Below are 21,051 nucleotides of genomic sequence, written 5' to 3'. Positions count from 1 at the left end.
ACCTGTGATAGACTTGATATATAACAGGCCTTTCACGTAATTAAACAATTGTCTCAGTCATGATTTTAATAAGTGAAGTTTTCTCTTCTGCAGTAACTTTAGCAAAATCAGATGCACTTTTCAAATAGATTCTTTATCACAGTCTAATTCTGTAATGCCTCCAAAATGTCCTCCTGGATAAAACAGTATGAAGATGTAGTTAAGATTTAGCTACATCTCTAAAGCTGGGGGTGAGGAGTAAAGAACTGCAGACAGGAATGATGAAGCTCAAGGGTTTTATTATAAAATAAATTTGCTGTCCCACCCCAAGCTGTGTATGCTAGTGTTTGCTTCTGAACTTTGTTACCATATGCCTGTTAAGTGTAAAAAAGCCAAGAATTTGCATACCCTCCATGTTAAAGTGTTGTTAATGAGTATCGCTGACATGCTTCACATCACTCAAAAGTGCTGCAACAGGAATTTTGATAGGATGCATGTGGTAGCCTTACAAGAAACTTGCAAACATACCTGTGCTCACATGCAGTTTTACGTGTACCTATGAGAAACATGGATAAAAATATACTTCTAAGCAATTATTTGGTTAAAGACTCAAAGGCTGTCTTCACAAGGAGCACTTCCCGGCTCACTGCTCTCGGCTCTCTGACCTGGCTGTTGGGATGAGGGCATGCCCTGTCCCCCTTATACATGCTCAGACTTGGGTGGGAAGCAAACTTGGGTATCGGGGACTGTTGGTGTTCTCTAGTTGTGCTCTGGATTTGGACAGTGGCAGGACCACAGCTGCCATTTGTACTGTGCAATGTAGGCAGCGTGATGTGTAAAAACTGTCTCACCCTCTAGCAGTTGACTAAACCTAGGGGCAAAATTACTGGAGAACTTCTCAGCCTTAATTGAGACAAAATAGTGACATCAGGTACAGAAATACTCCAGTTTAAAACACCATTAGATAGGTGATGTGAAAGTGCCTGAAAAATTTCTCAAATAAGAATTCTTGATTGTTCTTCCTGCAAAACTGGGAGGGAATTTCAAGAGAGGTCCTACAGCAGTTTGTCATCAGCCTAATTTAGCTGAGGATCCCAAGTCAAATAGCCATAGCTATCTCTGTAGTCAAGGGAGAATGACTGTAATTTGATCAGCAATTTATATCTTCTGTGGGCTGAATTGTCCTTAGGAGATGCCTGTTTCTTTCCATGGTCTCCAGGAGCAGGCTGGGCTCCTAATTTATGCAGCTTGCTTGATCACCTGAATTTGAAGGAGAAACCTGGGTCATTACTTCTGTAATGTTTGGTGCATTACAACTTTAATTTGAAGTTAATCTCAGAAGTTTCAAAGAGACTATGCCTTTGTGAGCCATCATAGTTAATACAAGGTACTGCTTTGTACTTTGAAGGAACATTTCTCAATTTTTTAACTCATCGTATCTGTAGTGTTATCAACAGAAAACTCATCATGGATCATTGATTTCTAAGTGTATTTAATATTTAGCTTATTTTTTACTGCCTTTTATTTCAAATGGTTTAGTAAGAAAATAATAAAAATATGTTATTGCTGAAAGAGAAAATACATCACCCATAATCAGGGATAAGCTAAACAGTACTAGAGTGTACGTGACGTTTCAGCTTTAGAGTCCTCCAAATTGTAGCTAACATCCCTTAACTATTTAAAACATCAGACAGTTGTGAATGTTAGTCTTGTTTGTTCCTTCCCCCTGGCTTTCATACAATGTTCTTGATTGGTATTACCAGGAGAGTTTTGCTAATTTACACCTGTTGACAGTCCGATGTCCTTTGATAATTGGCCACGTGGGTGAATGACTACCAAAATTTTGTTTGAACATCAAATACCTGCATGCATAAATTGTTAAACTGAAGCATTTTTCCTCCTTTTATAGCATACAATTTAATCCATTATTACTGCCACCTTTAAAGACTGCGTATGCCTGAAAGCAGAACATTAAATAACTGTTTGCCATTAATACAAATTATTGTGTTTTGACAGCTTGCTAATCAACTAAAGTAAAAATGCTGCTATACAAATAGCACAATTGCCTTTTAAGTAACTTCTTTTTAATGTGCATGAGAATTCTTCTTGTTTGAGTCTTTGAGCCCTTATAGGATTTGTCCTCTGTGATATGTTAATATTCAGAAGCATAAATAAAGGTTTATTTGAGTTGTGCTCTGATGCAGAAAGGGTTTCTTAGTATAGTTACTCTGTGCATAAAGTTGGGCAACATTTGACCATCACGTGCTGGCTATAGCTGTTACTTCTGCTATGGACTGTATCAATTAACGCGCAAATGAGTGATTTAGTGTTGAGCAGATTTTGACATAACGATATGTACTTTATGCAATATTCAGGTATGGGCTGTTTCTGGGGAGCTGAGAGGAAGTTTTGGAGACAGAAGGGAGTCTACTCCACTCAAGTGGGTTACACAGGAGGGTATACTCCAAATCCTACCTACAAAGAGGTCTGTTCAGGTAAGCCTTTCTCTTTGTTTTTTAAGGATTGTGAGTAGAATCCTATCAGATTATGAGTGACAACGAAGAGTAAAAGGAGTGACGGCAGCGACTGAAGAGATTTGGTATTTAGTCAACCCTGGTATTGGCCTTGCCACCTAAACTGTAATGAAATCTGTGGTATGCCCATCCCATTGTTATTTCCTAATAATTCATGAATTAATGTATGTACAAATATCTCAAGGAAAAAAAAAAATAATTCCTTCAGGAAATGAATTCTGTTTCAAATTATGCAAGTGTGTTCCTTAGGAGTTTCGATTTTACTTTTGTCTGTATCTGAGTATGAACAAAAATCAGAAAGCACACATTCGTTCTTTTTCTTTCCATATAACCAAGAGGTTGTATGGAGATGTCTAATTTTTCATTTGCACTATTATTAATAATTTGTTAATTTTTTATACAGCTCAATGCACAGCATCCTATCATTTCCACACCAAACCCTTGCATTTATTTTTCACTGCACTCTTATACTAATCCTTCTACAGTACTGATAACCCAATACAGTTTCTTTCTGTGATCTAAAACATAGAACCACTGGCAGCCAACTGACTAATGTTACTGTTAAAGCAAATTCTTGCTTTCCTATACTCGCTGGTAGAGAACAGCTTGGAGGTTTTCTTTTGGTTTATTTTCTTGTTAACACTTTTTATGCCAAATTCTGAAGTTGATACACTGTTCTCACTGACAATCTGTCACATAGGCTTGATAGAAAGAGTGTAAAAAGTTCAGTGGCACAAACAAATAATGGACACTTTAGCAACTGTGCTGAAGTGCTGCAAGGCATCCAAAAAACCAGCAACTTCCTGGAAATACTAAGAAAATTGCAAAGAGGTGTTTTAAGGTGCTGTAGAATAGAAAAGAATATTTCAGTTGGAAATCATCTAGTCTAACTGCCTGACCAGTTCAGGGATGACAAAAAGTTAAAGCATGTTATTAAGGGCATTGTCCAAATACCTCTATTTTATAGAGGTATTAATTAGAAATTGCTGAAGAAATGCTGAAGAAAATATACAGGTTAGGAACAATTTCCAGTGGGAACATACAGCAGTAGTCATGCTCCTGAGTGCAAATGTTTACTGTATAGAAATTTAAAAATATCTAGAACAACAAAAAAAAAGGACACCATGCCTTTATTATTAACTGATGCATAGATACCCAGAACTTCTGCAAAATATAGCAATAAAAAACTTCATCTATGGAAGGATCAGTGATGCCTGTCTTATTTATCCAAATGATGCATTGCTTCCTAATACTTCTGCACTCTTGTATTTTGTATTTTCATCATTTGCCTACACTACTTGTAATTTTTATAAGCATATATAGTCCAAGACCTATCTGGTAATTATTGTCCACTCTGTTCAGTGGACTGGGTATTAAATAATTAGATTATTTGTCCTGAATAGGGATGTACAGTACAAGTTCTCTTTCCCAACACACTCACGGTCCCAGTACACTGAAGGTAGTTACGATGGACTGACTTCAGTGTTTCTCCAAAGATACTGAGTACTGGCTATTGATCAGGGGGAGAGGTGAGCACAGGACAAGATGGTGTAGACAGGCAAGTAGAAAAGGTATCATCTCTTTCAATTCTATGCAGTATAGGCTGGTTCAATATTTCAGAACAGCCCCGTAGTATTGTGAGCTTTAAGCTTGACTGAGATACTCTGAAAGCTTTTTGTATCTATTTTGTGTGTTGTATTTTATCAATGGTGAACAAAAGTTAAAATGTTAATTAAATAATCAGAGTCCTGGAATAAAGAAACAGGAAAAATCTTTGAAGTCTATTTTCTGATAGTTTTTGTTAGTTAGATTTGTAGTGGAAAAACATAGCTGAGGTTATTTTTCTAGGTCTTGTTTTTATACACATTTTCATTATGGGTGTTTATATGCCTCCAGATCCTGGACACTGGAGGATTTTTTGCTCAGAGATATCCAGAAGCATAAGCACATATTTCATAGCCTTGTCTATGTGAACATAAATGGGATGTGTATGTGCTACACATTTCTGTTCCTAGTTGTGCAGCTTGACTGAGTTGGAGAATTTACTGATTTCTGCACGCTGTATTTTTTCCTACTTAGCTTCCTCCAGCTCTATTTTATTCTTTTTTTTTTTTTTTTTTTTTGACAGGGCTTTTTTCATCTTTAAGCATAGTTTTTGGAAGTCTCTTTAAAGAGAGCTCTCACAAGCTCCCCTAAGATATTGCCATCTGGCTGCTTCTAGTTGCCATAGTTTTCGTTGGGAAGAACAGTTCTTATGGAATAGTAGACTTCAGTTATGCACTGTGTGATTGCCACTTTCTTATTCATCTGTTCTGGCAAGATCATATCTATGGTAAACACTTAACAGTCATGTCCTCTAAATCCAGCTCTAGAAAGGACATCAGGGCCATCTAAACAGTATCCGCTTGGCAAGTCTTTGAGCTTCGCAATCCTGAGAATCTGTGCAGGAAAGTTATTTTAGTTCAACACCTTTCTGGCACTCTACTCTTAAAAAAAAAAAAAGCAACAATTCTTTGGATGAAACATTTAGCACTTCTAAAAGCACACTGTCACCTAGACCTCAGGAAGAATGGTGTGGATTTACTCTTCCCCATGCTAAGATCACTCAAAACATACCAACCAATGGTGGCTTTTTTTGATTTGGTTGCCTAAATGTAGGATTTCATGCCATTTGAGATGTTTGAGAATATCCCATGTGCCACACTATAGTCACATCTCACAGTTTTTCATGGATGCTCCCGTTGCCCTTGGACATCTCAAAAGTAACTGGATGCCTATATGTGAACAACTAATTAAAATCTAATGTATCTGTACTTATATTCACTATCCATACTTCTATTTGGAGCTAAGGGCATGGACCATACACTGTTGATTTATGTGCATATGTGCTGCTACATGATGTGGAGGCAGAGGAGTATGTGTCTGCTGAAGCCTAAGATTTCTCAGTCTCTTGTTCTTGGATGTTCTTGGATGTGTGCACAGTTTTGATCATGTATCTATCATCTGATCCATGCACTTTATATATCAGAATCATAAAATGCTCGGATGATTTAGGTTGGAAGGGACCTTTAGAGGTCATCTTGTTCAAACTCGCACGCCATGGGCCAGGACATCTTTCACTAGATCAAGTTGCTCAAAGTCCCATCCAACCTGACTGTGAGCACTTCTGATAATGGGGCATCCACAGCTTCTGTGGGCAACCTCTTCCAGTGCCTCACCACCCCTCGTTGTAAGAAATTTCTTCCTTATATCTAATATAAATCTACGCTCTTTCAGTTTAGAACTATTACCCATTGTCCTGACACGACAGAGCTTAGTATAAATTCTCTCTCCATCTTTCTGATAAGCCCTTTTATATATTGAAAGGCTGCAATAAGGTCTTTGTGGAGTATTCTCTTCTCCAGGACGAACAATTCTCGCAGCCTTTCTTCATAGGAGAGGTGTGCCAGCCCTCTGACCATTTTTGTGGCCTCCTCTGGACCTGCTCTAACAGGCCCATGTCTTTCTTGTACTGGGACCCCAGAGCTGGATGCTGTACGCCAGGTGGGATCTCACAAGAGTGAAGTAGAGGGGGAGAATCACCTCCTTCGACCTGCTGGCCACGCTGCTTTTCACGCAGCCCAGGATACAATTAGCTGTCTATCTGGACTGAAAGCATACACTGCTTGCTCATTTCTAATTTTTCATCTACCAATATCCCTCAGTCCTACTCTGCAGGGCTGCTCTCAATCCATTCATCACCCAGTCTGTACTGACACTGGGGATTGCCCTGACCCATGTGCAGGATCTTGCACTTGGCCTTGTTGAACTTCATGAGGTTCACATCGTCCCACTTCTCAAGCCTGTCAAAGTCCCTCTGGATGGCATCCTTTCCCTCAAATATATCAACTGCACACTCAACTTGTATTACCAGTCTCTAATTTAGAGACATGGAGGTTGTACGGGACCATGTTAAAGGCTGTACAGAAGTCAAGATAGATGGACATCAGTTGCTCTTCCCTTATCCACCCCCACAGTCAGGTGACTAATCAGTCAGGCTTTCTGCTTGGAAAGCTGATCTTTCTTACACTGCAAGTAATAAAGTTACCAGCAGCAAAAGCAACAGGAATATGTTCCATGTACGCTGACTCATAGAACCCCAAAAGGTCCACAATGATCTTAAATAATACCTTTTTCAGAGACCTCTGAGGACAGCACTGCTTTAAATATAATTGATCTTAAAGTCAACAATAACATAGCACTAACATCTGCATTTAAATACCTGTAAATTGAGGAATTACTGAGATGAAGGCTTGGAGCATATTGATTGCAATTTGATATTCTGCTTCACTCTTTATGCTAAATTTCTTAGTGTTGAGTAAGTATCTTCTATAGAAAACAAGAAAAATGCTCAGAGTTTCTTGCTTTTCTTCATGCTTTTAGTATGTTTTCTAGAAAGGAAGTGTTGTGTTGCTTCAAGCGAATACAGATCTGTTTTCCACCCCAGTGGTGTTTTAGTCATCTGCTATGATCTTCATCTGATGGACCTCCCTGGGAAGCAAAAGTGATCTGCAGACCTAGCATGAAGCTATGTGGGGGGACACCATTTCTCTTACAGCAGGCAAGTGGTGGCTTTACAGTTACAACACAGTGTTGGTACCCCGTGTAAACTTAAGCCTCTAAGGGAAACCCTCCAACATCATTATTCTCGAAGAGCAGGATGATTCACCTCCCCATTGGGAAGGTAGGAAAGTCACGATTCTACCTGAAAGAGTCAGATTAGCGTTATCCTATTCAGATGTGGAACAGGTCATTTGAAGATTCTCCTATCAGTTGACGCGGCATTGCCTTACTACATTGATGTTTAAGAGATAATTGAGTTACTTTGAAGCTTATGAATACAGTGCTGGAAATTATTTTTACATTTTGTGGTGACAACCATACGGATGAAAATCTGAAAAGGCATTCTGGAGTGCGTAAAGGATTTTGAGCTATTTTTGGTGCATTAGCCTAATACAGAAATACACCATTTTTGGCCAGCCTTAGACAACCCAGGATGTTCATTCAGTATGAAACATCTTTTCATATTTTGCTTACAGATGTTCAGAACAATTCTGTTTATCTGTATATTCATAAGCTTTTTGAAATCTGCATAGCTCAAGTGGCACTGAAATCAGAAGGGAAAAACTCTGCTGTTGTTATTCATAAACTGGTTATGTACAATCATATCAAATGTGCAGCTAAAGATGACTTTCTTAAAACAGGGCAGTTTATAGGCTTATGGTTCAAGCTGTTAGCATCTGAGCAAGCCGTTTTGTTTCTCTTTTTTTTTCCTTTGTGTATCTTCAGTGACTATAATGTAAGATAAATAGATGAATATGCCTGTTTATTATCCAATATTAGCTAGAAGGCTTAGTGAACATAAAAATATACTTAGTTAAACCAATTTCTAATCTAGTCAATTCTCAGTACCTTGCTGAAGCATCTTCTCTTGTACAGAAGTCAGATTTTTTAATAATTAACAATGCAGTATAAAGCCATGCCACATGACTTAATTTCTGTGTTGAGTTACATAAAATACTTTATTGTGAAGTTATTTCACATTTCATATTCAACAAACCCACGTTTTTCTGAGGAATAGTATTGCATCTTGCGTACCAATTAGTCTTTTGACTGATTCTTATATGTAGGAGTTCCAGTTCTCCTTAAAATATCTAGGCTTCCAAAGGTCATCTGGAAGACTTCTAAATAGCTGATGGAAGAGAGCGGAGAAGGCAAAATTAATTTCTTGCTCTGTTACCTCCTATCCCTTTGGTCAGTTGGTGATTTACAAAGTTAATTCCATCTCTCCTTCATCTTAGTTATTCTTGAAAGAGAGGGCAAGACAACTGTTAAAGTCCACATCAGGTGACGGTTAGCATGTCTTTGCTTTAAGAAAGAAAAAGCGTGTAGAGGGTTTGACTCCATGATGTGGGACTTATTGGACATACTTACACATAAACAGCATGATTATTAAAGCAAACAACAGAAAGCCTGACTAGCGTTTTTCATTAGTTATTAATAGCAATGTGGAGAAAATGTAATATGTGAAAATACTTCTCATATTTGCCATTCTCTACAAAATACAGATGAATGCCTTATGACAAACTATCAGTATGTTGAGATAGTGCCTTATATTACTTGAAAAGCCCTTCATTTAGACATCACAACACTATTCCAAACTGGGTCTGAGTCTCCAGAATGTTTAAATGAATAATTAAACTACAAATATTCCTTTCACTTTCTGTAGCTTATAAAGGGATCTGAAGGTTTTCATGAACAGAAACTAAGTCCACAAGATTAAAGTTTCCAAGCAGTAATGAGAATGGCTCAGAACATTTTCTTTTATTATTAAATCGCTGTCAAGAGAATAGATTCCTGTTGTGCCTTTGTCTGTTCTTTTTTTTCTTGTAAGAACAGGATATAGGAATTTTAATGACTTACAGATTCTGTGAAGAATATCAGTGTTCACCATGCCCTTGATCTGTACAGTGTATCTTGATAGTATTGGCCAATTGCTCCACCTTTCCCCTTTTTTTTGCCTAGTTCACTAGGAAGGAAGGAAGGAAGGAAGGAAGGAAGGAAGGAAGGAAGGAAGGAAGGAAGGAAGGAAGGAAGGAAGGAAGGAAGGAAGGAAGGAAGGAAGGAAGGAAGGAAGGAAGGAAGGAAGGAAGGAAGGAAGGAAGGAAGGAAGGAAGGAAGGGAGGAAGGGAGGAAGGGAGGAAGGGAGGAAGGGAGGAAGGGAGGAAGGGAGGAAGGGAGGAAGGGAGGAAGGTCAGTCAATCAAAGTACAAAATACTGTACTGATCAAAGTTAATTCCATGTACTGTGGATATTAGCGTTTGGTATATCTTTTGGTAGCAACTGAAGAGCAAAATTTTGTAGAAAATATGAAATTTTTATTAACTAGGCCACAGTTGTGTCTGTAATCATGAGACTGTAGTCCTAGGATCCTCCTAGATGTACAGACGAAATCTGGATATAACCCTATAAACTCTTAATTTGTCCTCAGTGCAACTGCTAAGTCATGAATTAAAATGAATGTACCAATTTAACTTCAAAAAATCATTTGGAAAGGTGGTAGCAGATGCTGCTGCAATGTTAAAACCCTGGCAACAAGAAATATAACAGATGCATTGACTTTCAGTTACCTGCTATATTACAGTTCTACCTAGAAAATTGTCTATCTTGACATGACTGACATGTTCTTTTTCAACATAATAGCTTCTTGATGACCAAGGAAACTTCAGTATACTTTAGTATACCAGGATACAGAAATGTGTTCTGTAGATTCGTCATTTAGAAATAAAAGGCAGAATAAATATTTTTACCAACCACTGTCTGAAAAACAAAAAGCTTCCTGTCCACAAGGGATGGTAGCTGCTCTGCTTAGGGAGTTCTGCTACATCTTTAATCAAGGTTAAGCTTACAGTTCCATTTCAGAATTTGACATCTCAGGGTTAATATCTTGACCGATTTGGGTTTGAAGAAATTAAACTAATATTTATTATTTAGATACCTGATTGTGCCTTGTGGCAAATTTAAATTCCTAATAGCCTCACTGCTACCCTCTGTTCCTTTTATCTATTTATTTCATCATTGCCAATAATCACAGGCTTAGGTAGTAGTAGCAGTATAAATACTAAATATATTATTTATTATTAACAACTTTATTTGAATTGTATTCCACTGAGATGTGTTGTTTCCATCTTTCTCATCTCCTGCTTTTATTAAAGATATATATAAGATGAAAATGTGATAGCCCCAGAGGTTGAAAGAACCATTACAGAATAAGTCAAAGAGAAAATCTTCTGACCTGGAGCCTACACTAAGTTCCCAAAGGACCTTCATTTTCAGAGGAGACTCCATGCAGGATTAGGCTGTGATGTTCACCATGTCACTGTCCCTGAAATCAGAAGAAGATGCATCAGAGAGCTGCTTCTCAATTTAGGCATGGGAACATGGTGTATTTGTGAAAAAGATGTCATCAAAGGGCTTGCCGTTGTTGTTACGGCTACTGGGGTTTTCTTACATTTTGCTTTTGCTATGGAGACACTTGAAAGGGTAAAAAAAACAAGGCCAGTCTACTCAGTCTACCGAATTATCCTCCCAGAATTAGTGATTGCTGCAAGTGGTGACTCCATTGAGGTCACCTGTGGCTATTCATGTCCACGAGAACCATTCCTGCTATGTAATGTTTGAAGTATCATGCACAAACGGATACAACAAGTCACAGGAGGAAAAACAATAAGCAAAAGAATGTCATGTGGGGTTGAGATCAGAGATGGAAGAAACCAGGGAGAAGCTACAGATATTGGGAGAGCGTCTCGCTCTGGAAGTAAAGCAGATGGTAGAACATGTTTGCGTTTTCCCTCTATTGTTTATTGTGGTGTGTCTGTGTTATTTTGCTGCTCCTACTGATTATTCCCCCAGCTAAAATCTTTATTCCTTTAGTGGCACGTGACTGAAATGCTTTGGGCATAGTATGCATATTTCTGAGAATATTTTTTTCCTGAAATTGGGAGAGAACTGAAATTACTGTGCGTAAACATAGCCTACTTTGACTTACTCCATTTATGGAGCATATTCCTATGCTGGCATATGAAATTTGTAAGATAAATACTGTCTCACCGACATGATTAAGATTTTGAATAATTCCACAATTGACCTGCATAGTTTCTATGTCTTGGATGAATGATGAAATTATCCAATTACAAGAGTTTAACTTCTTGTTGCTCAGCCGTGCCTGAGAAGGCTATTTTACTTCAGCTTATAATAAGCAAAATTATGATAGTCAAGTTCTTCTCCGTCTTGCATTTGCAGACTTACACACTCTCACATGAGTTTCTCCGGGTGAGAAGAATTTGGTCCATGAGTAAGACAAGAAATTCGTCCAGTGAAAGGAGAGGGGTCCTCATGGCTGCAGTGCCTTGTAGCAACAGTTTCCACATGTGACGTAAAGTAACAACAGGGTAAAGGACTCTTTGAGAAGGATTTGGGGAAAGTCAGAGCTCAAGGGAGTTCACGGAATTGCACGGAAAGATTAAGAAAGATCATACAAATCCCTTTGAGAGTGTGACACATAGTAGTAAGCAACTGCACTGTACTACTGATTTAGAGACTTACAAAGAGAAGACAGTTGCTAAGGAAATAGCTTGTTTGCAGTTAGCGGGTTACACTGGAAAAACTAAATAGAAATAATGCGTGGGTCAATTTTTTTTTTTTTTTTCCTGATTAGTTTTGGCTAATAGAAAAACCAAAGGAATTAAGAAAGCAGGACCAAATAGAACACTGATTTTGTTTAAAATGGTTCCTAAATTTTCTAGGAAGGATTAAGGTAATGGAACCATATTTTAGAATGGCACTTTGACTTGAACTAAAATTAAAATCAGAATATTTCATTATGAAAAGAACATCCCCCCACTTTTCACGGTTCTACAGTGGCATCCATTAAGTGAAACCATCAACAAAATTGCAAAATTTTGGATGGAAAAGCGTTTTGGAGGAAAAAGGCTCATAAAATAGCAAGGGATTACAACTGTGCACAGCAAGAAATATTTTCTAAGAAAGATCAAGCAGTTTGTTTGAGGAGTCCTAACTTATCTTGGTAAAGCCAAGAAAAGAAGGATCCTTCAGGGAAGTCATCTTTCAATTTACTCGTTGATGATTTGCTGGGGGCTAGGACTTGACTACATCCATTGTAGGTGTATTCATTTTAGAAGAGATAAAAATCTTTCAAATGCTTTGGTACACTAAAAAAAGCAGAGATGGTAAAGCTAGGATAGGCTGTGGAGTATGATTGAGTCACAATTCTGGTGTAAGAGAAGGTATAGGATGCTTTCTACAAATTTTTTCATGAAACATCAAAACCTATTTCTAGGTAGGCTCCATCACTTTCTGTTTATATGCTGCCAGGTTGAATGCCTTAAGTACCACTATAATCACAGTAGTAAGCTACGTAGCCCAAGCTACCGAGAAGACTATTATCCAATTTTTATTTGAATACCCAAAGGGATAGAAAATCTGCCATTTCCATCAGTAGGAAACTTCCCCACAGTAATAGGGTGCAACAGCCCTCAAAATTGATTTGTAGAAGGACTGAGCTAGATCTGTTTAACACTGCAGCAGAGATCTTTACCACCAGAGCTCAAGATAATCCACAAGCCACACAAGATACTTCTGACAAAAGATAACCGAGGTACAATTGATATATAGATTCCTCCGGCTCTTTGTTCATTGACTTCAAGATCCTTTACAAAAATTGTGTCTTCCTGTGTGAGATCTGTCTGCTCCTACTGCCTGGGCAGGAGGGAGGGTGGGTCACTCTTTTCTTGACCCCAAGATCAAAGATTTGTTTAATGAAGTGTGTTAGTCATTGCTTGACTAACTGGGCCACTCAAAAGTTTACTTGGATCCCCAGTCAGGAACCAAATCCCCTTTTTATTTAAGCTGTCTTTCAAGAAATTTCTACGATATACCATCTCAAAAAAGGGAGAAATTAAAGGGAAAGTATTTGACTAATTGAAATATAACTGCTGTGTTGTTTCACACCAAGGATGCATTTAGTCTAACGATCTACTTCAGTGAAAGTTAACATGAGTCCTGTCTTCATATACCTCTCTTCCAGGTATTTTAGTGATTTAGTATTTAAGAATTACTGATAACCTTTTATGTATTAATTTGTCCATCCACTTGTTTAATATGATTTGATTTTAGCATTCACAAATATGAGGGGAAAATTGTGGTTTCATGAACTCTAGTGCTGAACCTGTGCAGGAAGTTTAGAAGAAAACTTGCTATAGTTAGACAATATAACAGTTATTTCATGCATGTTATGTATCACTATGTCTGAGAATGAAGTATTTATTCTGAAAAGTAAGTAAAAAGAGCTTTATGTGCTTTACTGACTCCCTGTCTTAATAATGAGTATTCCATAGTTACACGCTATATATTTGTACCATCGGTAGAGCTCAAAGCAACAGGTAAGCTGGGAAGTGGAGAAAAAAATAAGATAATAGGGAAGAAAGTGGATCCATCATAGGAGATCTGAAAATATCGTGTTTTTTTCCTTCTGAATGGTTACTGCTTTGAAATACTTCTGTAGTACACCTTTGGAGTCTTTCACTTTGCCACCAGGAAGGAGATGTTTCTTCGTGGCTGCACATCATATGGCATCAGCCTCCCTGCTGTGCTTCAAACACAACATTACTGGCAGAAGGTTTTTTTTTCTTACCCCATAGTTACAGTAGTTGCTGACATTCACCTACACTGGATTCAAATTGTATGTGAACTGTGGCCACCAACAGTACTAAGAGCATACGTCATTCCCACATCAGTGAGATCTCTTCAGCCTGTTGGTATGGACAAAGTGGCCAGTCTAAGGTAACTGGCCTCAAACCTGTACTTCAGAAAAGCAAACCTGTACTTCAGAAAAGCAAACCTGTACTTCAGAAGGAGGAGAAGCCGCCTGCCTTGGATAGAGTCCACTTGGAGTTATAGACACTCTGAAAAAATCGGCAGGGCAAAGTCTCCTGAAACGGTGACTCCTCTATAGCTTCTAATGAAGCTTCTTTGTTATCAACACTAGTGACATCCCCAGAAGGGCTGTGATGGCTGCGCACCGGCTAGATCTGTCAGTAAACTGAACAGGGCTCAGATACGGGCACGAGTATGTGATCAGTTGTACTGCTGGATTGCTTTGGTAGTCCCTCTCATGGTTGTAGCCAGGCCAGTAGCCTATTCTGCACAATTCCTAGACACACCTGGTGGTTAATATGGTACAGATACTCAAGCCCAACAAGCAGTGTGGATGCACAAACCCTGTTTAGTTTAGTTGCAAAGTAAGTTCTATAGTGCAGTTGGCCGTAGAGCCCAAGAGTAATCCCAGGCCTGTTGTATTTACTAAAATATTTTACACTGAGAAACTCAGTGGACTCTTTGGACTACCCTACTCTTGTTTTTGATCTTTTTTGAGGTGTGTTGTCCATACTGACATTCACAATCAGCCCTTTAAACCCGTGGATCCTAGAAGTTCTCTGGCTGGGAAGAAGCAAGAAGGAATTACCAGCTTTGCCTCCTCAACTCTGCACGCAGTGCCTGCCTGGAGACACTTCTGTACCTATTACTGAGCACAAAAATATATTGTGGCAGTGCTTGCAGACACATGAGCCCACAGTGCTAACACACAGATCAAATCTGCCTGGAAAAAAAAACAACCCTGACATGTGGCTAACCTTATTTTTTGTCTACTAGTTCCCCACTTGGTTTCATCCAGTGTTTATTCAGTGAAGCGATTCAATTAGAAACTATTTTTATTTTCTTTCCGAGGAGTGAAAAATGTTAATTGTAGCTGAAATGCCTTCTAGTGATTCTGATCTAATGTCACATTTCCATAAAGTCTATACAGTTTGCTTTCTGCTAAAATAGTACAGCAGTAGAACAAAAATACTAAAAAAGTATCATTAGTGTTTTGAATGCTAGACTTGGCATGGACTATGACCTTGCTGGATAAAGCACAGAAAAAAAATAAGGTCTTTTCCTCCCAAAACATGCCATTTAAGACTAAGAGATGAGACAACAGATTGCTGCAGACAGTTGGAGACATCAAAAGAAACTATAAGAGAATTTTAATTAATATAATAAGCCATCATCTCAGCATACCATGCCACTGCCTGTTTTTGAGTAGAAAGTGAACATGAAGCAGTTTCAACTCTACTGTCCTTGGGTTCCCAGGCTGTTATTGGGTTTTAAACTGGAGCATGACGCACACTGTGACGATCCTTCTTCTCAGGAATCTCATCAGCGATGAAAAATAGAGCTGGACTCCTGTAACGTAGCACTACAGCATTTGGTAACATCCATGGTAGCACCTCTGGGAGAAGCAGGGAGAAGAGGGGGGCTCTTGTCACCAAAAGCATGAGGACAGCTCACGGAGCGTGTGTGGTGTCCCCGTGGAGGGGTGGCTTTGGCTGTCGTTAGGTAGTAGCATTTCAGTATGAAGAAGTCAAAGGAGCAAATATAACCTTAATGGGTGCTCCTCAGCTCAGCTGTGTTAAAGGGGTGGCAATCTATGCCAACATTCAGTTTAGAAACTTCTCAGGGGCAGCTAGATGAGGATGGCAGAAATCTTCCAGCCCAAGTGGGAAGCTGCTGGGAGCAGGGACTTGTTACACACGTTAGAAACATTATGGCACACTCTGGAGAGTTGTTTGGGGAGAAGGACTTCACGGCCCATGGGCACTGATGAGCTCTTCGTGGCCTTGTCATACCACTTCTACCTCCCCTGTTGTGCCTCCTTTCAGGTTCAGTCCTTCCAGAGGCAGAGGAAATGGAGATCCTTTCAAGTACTTACAGACAGTCATGCATCAAATTGCTGCAGGGAGCTGTAGCAATTGCTTTTTCTTGCTTCTCTGCAAGCAGGGTAACCATTCTGTTCAGCATAGGAGCCAGCTAAACAGCAGAAATATGCACTGGGGCTAAAACATGCATTATAACTGGCAGCCTTGACTAAGATGCATCTCCTTAATTATAAAGGTTAGAAGAGATTCCAATTCGAGGTAAAAATTTGCCATCACTGTGAAGCTTTAAATTAGGATTTGTTTATCTTTCTAAAATATGTTCAGCTTAGCCATAAGTTATCCACCTCAGTGATATGAAAGAATACTTTCCTCCTCAGAAGGAGACTCTGGTTTAAAGGAGGCTCTCTGGCCTGTGTTATTAAGCAGGTCATAATTTATTCTGGCCATAACTTTCCTTTATTCATTCTGGAAAGGTGACAGGTACTGTGTGCTAAACTGAAAGTTTGCATTATCATCGACTACCATGATTACACATTGTTTACTCCTTTTTTTTTTTTTTTTTTTTTTTCCATTTTTGTGTTATAATTATAGTGTTTTAGATTTTCTGGAAAGGATACAGGGTTTAATCATGTCATTATGTGTGCTGAATGCTGTGAAAATTCTTTGTTCTGACTCAAGTGGAACACCATTATAATACTCTTATCATCTATTAAGAAAGTAATAAATTGGGCCAAATTGATCCTAGACATAATTCTGCTGATGTCAATGGTGTTACATCAGGAAGAAATTTGTCTCAGTCTGCTAATATGATGATAAGATAAAAAAGTGGTTACTGAGTGCAACCAAGTCCTGGAAAAAGAAGTTCCACTCTCATTGGCTCGGCCCTGTTTGTGCAGTATTTTGAAGCTACGAAGCATTGCAAGGGTGCTAAATATTGTTGTTACTATTAGTACTATTATTATTTTCTGAATGGACTGTGTATGGTAAGGAAAATGGTCAGGATTCTACTTCATTCTTATCCTTTCAGTTTTTGGCAGTTCACTTTCCTTCAGCAGAACTGACCCTGAACCAGTGTTAGGTGCAGATGGGACCATTATTTTTCACTGCTTCATTTATTTTGGTTTAACAAATGGCTTCATTTTATTTCTTGCCTCATTCCTCTCTGTTCAGGGATAGTTTAGCCCTTCTGCAGGTGTTCAAAGATGTTCAAAGACAGGAGTAATGTGTAATGAGTTCTCCACTTACAGTGTAAACTCCTAGCCTGCCTTTGTGATCCCTTCATAAGTCTTTATGTGAAGCTAAAATCAAATGAAAAAATACAGACTGGGATTTGGTGTCCTTAGTCTGTGAGCTGAATTTAGGCACCTAGCATGAAAGTGCAAAGAAGGTAGTATCCAATTTTCATTAAATAGGTCAGATTTTGGATGGGGAGGAGACCTTTTCTTCCTCCTGCTTCTGAACATGCAGCAGCATGTGATCCAAAATGGCAATGTGGTGGGTACAGAGGCAAACATGATGACATTCTTGCGCAGGAAAAAGCAGAAGTCCCAGATTTGGCTTCCCACAGTCTATCTGGCGTGAAACAATTACAAAGTATACAAAAAAAGATGTTAACCATGAGAATAGGTTCCATGACCTTACCCTTTTTTTCTCTTGTTCTCCTCCCTGCCTCAAATTGCCCTAATCAGTAGAAGAAAACAAGCTTCCCGTCTCGCTTTATGGCATCCAAAGAAAAGTGGCAAAACTGGTGAAGGGTCTGGAGCACAGGTCTTATGAGGAACAGCTGAGGGAACTGGGGAGGTTCAGCCTGGAGAAAAGGAGGCTCAGGGGAGACCTGATGGCTCTGTACAACTACCTGAAAGGAGGCTGGAGCCAGGTGGGGGTCGGTCTCTTCTCCCAAGTGACAAGTGACAGGATGAGAGGAAATGGCCTCAAGGTGTGCCAGGGGAGGTTTAGGTTGGATATTGGGAAAAATTTCTTCGTGGAAAGGATTATCAAGGACTGGCACAGGCTCCCAGGGCAGTGGTGGAGTCCCCATCCCTGGAGGGATTTAAAAGCCATGTGGATGTGGCGCCTGGGGACGTGGGTTAGTGGTGGGCTCGGCAGGGTGAGGTGAACGGTTGGACTCGATGATCTTAAAGGTCTTTTCCAACCTAAATGGTTCAGTGATTCTATGACTTTATAATCTTGCATTTGTGGCTACACAGTGGCCTTGCTTCATCAGGACAAGTAACGAATGTGCTTCCTGAGCATATCCTCTAGCCTGATAGTTAGAATGTTCTCAAGAGATGTATGCTTCTTATTGTGAGAGTCATTTGGGATCCAGGCATCAAACTTCCTGAGCAGGTGTTGGAACTGAGGACTATCACACCAAGGGTGTGCAATATTTTGGTACCAGCTCCCACCGTTTCACATCTAATTAACTAGGAGAAGCAAAATACTCTTCCTTGTCTTTCCCAGAGATTCACACACGCTGAACCTCACCAAAGTCTCTAATGATTAGCAGTATCTTTTATATAGCAGTAGGGATTTAAGGAACTTTGCATAATAAAGAGAATTATTTCTAAAGCCTGCTTGAAGGATGACTATTTCAGGCAGCTATGGAAAATAATTAACTGAAAAAGGGAAAAATTTTGCAGCAAAACTGCATTTGTTGCTACTGCTGTTGTAATAGGCAGTTTTGATATTCTACTAGAAGTTCAGAAATAACGTCACAAGAGATATGGAAGGCAAATTCTGCAGACCAACTGAGTATAAAGCCAAGTGTCTTACTGCATATTCATCTATTTACCACCTTCAATTCTTCTCTAATTCCTTTATTTTCAATATGATAATAGACTTTTCTCCATGCAGACTCATTGTTACCATGAAATAGAATTTGTCTACACATGATATTTTCATATAAAGCGTGAGGGCAGAATTCATCAAAACAATTGAGCTATGAGCAGGAATATCACTTAGTTGCTTTTTGCCTCCTTTATTCTCATCTTTCTGCATTTGAATTGTTAAACAGGAGCTCTGCTGCAGTGTCAAAGAGTATCTTACAAAAGCTGTTGCCATAGTGTTACACCTAGATATGATTTCTTTTTATATCACTGGCACGATAAGTGGTTATTTATTTGTACTTAGGACTATTTAATAGCTCTTAATTAGAAGAGTGGCCTAGAGTTTGAGGAACAACTTAACTATTACACCTACTGCTCCCACCGTATTTGCTAAATATCAGATAAAACTATTTCAGATAACATTTTTTCAGAAAGTTATGAGAAAATAACTCCCTCTTTTCTCACCCCTTCCAAGAATTCCTGAGCTACCACTACAGTTGTCACACCAGCGATGCAGCCTTCCTCTCTTCTTTTGAAACCCCTCCTAGAAATGAAACTTCTCCCTGAATGCAGTAGGGGAAGATCTTCCCATTTAATTACACTCGTACTGAAAATGGGTAATGGAAGTTTCTCTCATGCAGCACCGCAGTCTTGGTTGGGGTGTGCTTTCTTCCCTTTTGTTGCTCTTGCTTTTCATGTTCCTCAGCAGCAGTTTTAATGCTGGACTTGGCCTGGCAGCTCTTTGGAGCAGAACATATTGCAGAAAGAAGGAGGAGCACCTTAGCAGGGGCTGTTGCCTTGAGACTCGGCTGATTTCCTTCTATTCCTGGCTCCAAGGCTGACTTGGATGACCTTCAGTTTTTCCTGCCTATTATCCTCATTTATAGAAAGGGAGATACTTTATCTTATTTTACAAAGTGCTTTGAAATCTACAGCTTTGTGGATTTTTCTGGTACTGAGTGTTGGAGGAAAGCATAGGTAACAAGGGGGAATCAAATGTTTTCTTTCATCTCCTGTAGTCATAAAGAATTTCAGCTGATATATTTAGGTATTTATATATATGAATTGTTTTATTCAGCTGAAAAGGAACTATGTGTCTGAATGTTTCGCATTAAATGTAATTTTTAATCTCCATTTTAAAATTCTGATTCTGTTCCAGTCCTGTAGAATGCAGAAGTGGATACTGTCATATTGTACAAAATCTTCTTTGGGTACTTAATAATTGTCCAGATTTTACAATATGTGGCAGTACATACTATATGCAATGTCTGCCCCCAAACCTGCTCTTCATATTTAATGAAAACATTAGTTTTAATTGAAATAAGCTTTCAAACCGAGATTTTTACAGCTCTGCAGAATACGGCTCGATAGCATCATTCGGTGCTTACACATGTTGTGCAAATGCACTAAATTCATTAAGTTACTGCTTTCATTTGTAGTGAATTTACTGACAAAAAGATCTGCCCCTAAAACTTTTGTAATTTTCACATATTAAATATAACAAAAATGTAATAGCAAAGGTAATAATATTTTATTTCCAGTGGATTGGACTGGTACCATATGGTCTCCTTCACTGAAGAACTTCTATGAAGATTCAGTTTTAAAAAAATCTTTCTCTTGCAGCAATGTTTTAAAAAAACCTGATTCTCCTGTGAAGGTTTTTATTCCCCCAGAAGTATTTAAAACACTTTCTCTGTATCTCCTTAATTGAATGCAGCAGTATTTCAGTGCTACAAGCCAAGGTAAATCTTATTTCATTGTAAAACTACTACCTTGACACAACCAAAATAATAATAAAAAAAAACCCTTGGGGAAAAAAAAAACCCTGAAGGGAGAAATTACTGCTTATGCAAGGATAGTGTTAGTGGTTGTGCCATTCCCTTTTAAATAATTCCTCTCTAATTGGTAACCCAATGTAATGGGTAAGTGAACATATTTCACAACAGCAGCTGTTGGATGTTCAATGACTGGAAAATACAGTGATGGTTAAGTGTATGGAGTACTCATCCCATCAGTAAGAGTAAGTTAATCATATACAATTCACTGAACAGTGGAGTTGCATTTGCAGAGCAGTGGGCTGCCTTTTAATTGTTGTAGGTCTTTTTCAATATCTTGCAGTATCTTTTGTCTCAGCTGTAGCAGTTTTGGTTGCATCCCTAAAACTGTCAGTCTTCCTTATTTTTGCAAGGGCCTAACAATTCCTCCTTCACAATGCAGCTTAAATTGGACCAGATGCTGCATCAATAGAACAGTCTGCCCATCTCAGAGGCATTAAGCCCAAAATTATTTAGAAAATTGAAGCCTTTAACATACTCTGGATTAATGTGATTAAGTAGAGCTTGCTTTAATTCATAGCCATCTATTCCTTTATTAATAGCCATTTCATCAACAGGAGCA

General features: G+C 38.7%; 1 protein-coding gene across 2 annotated transcripts in view; it reads left to right on the top strand.

Moving 5' to 3' along the window:
* The window catches only part of MSRA (methionine sulfoxide reductase A), a 290,424-nt gene that overhangs the window by 139,165 nt on the left and 130,208 nt on the right, over positions 1–21,051 (top strand). For both annotated transcript variants that reach the window (XM_042803095.1, XM_042803094.1), the window contains exon 3: positions 2,355–2,474. In XM_042803095.1, the coding sequence (XP_042659029.1) occupies positions 2,355–2,474 (120 nt within the window). The remainder of the gene's footprint in view (positions 1–2,354; positions 2,475–21,051) is intronic.

This window comes from Tyto alba, unplaced genomic scaffold (assembly GCF_018691265.1).
Source record: "Tyto alba isolate M040663 unplaced genomic scaffold, T.alba_DEE_v4.0 Super-Scaffold_40, whole genome shotgun sequence".
In the NCBI taxonomy this organism is placed as follows: domain Eukaryota; kingdom Metazoa; phylum Chordata; class Aves; order Strigiformes; family Tytonidae; genus Tyto; species Tyto alba.
Note: the sequence above shows the minus strand (reverse complement) of the source record. Positions and strands in the feature narration are given on the sequence as shown.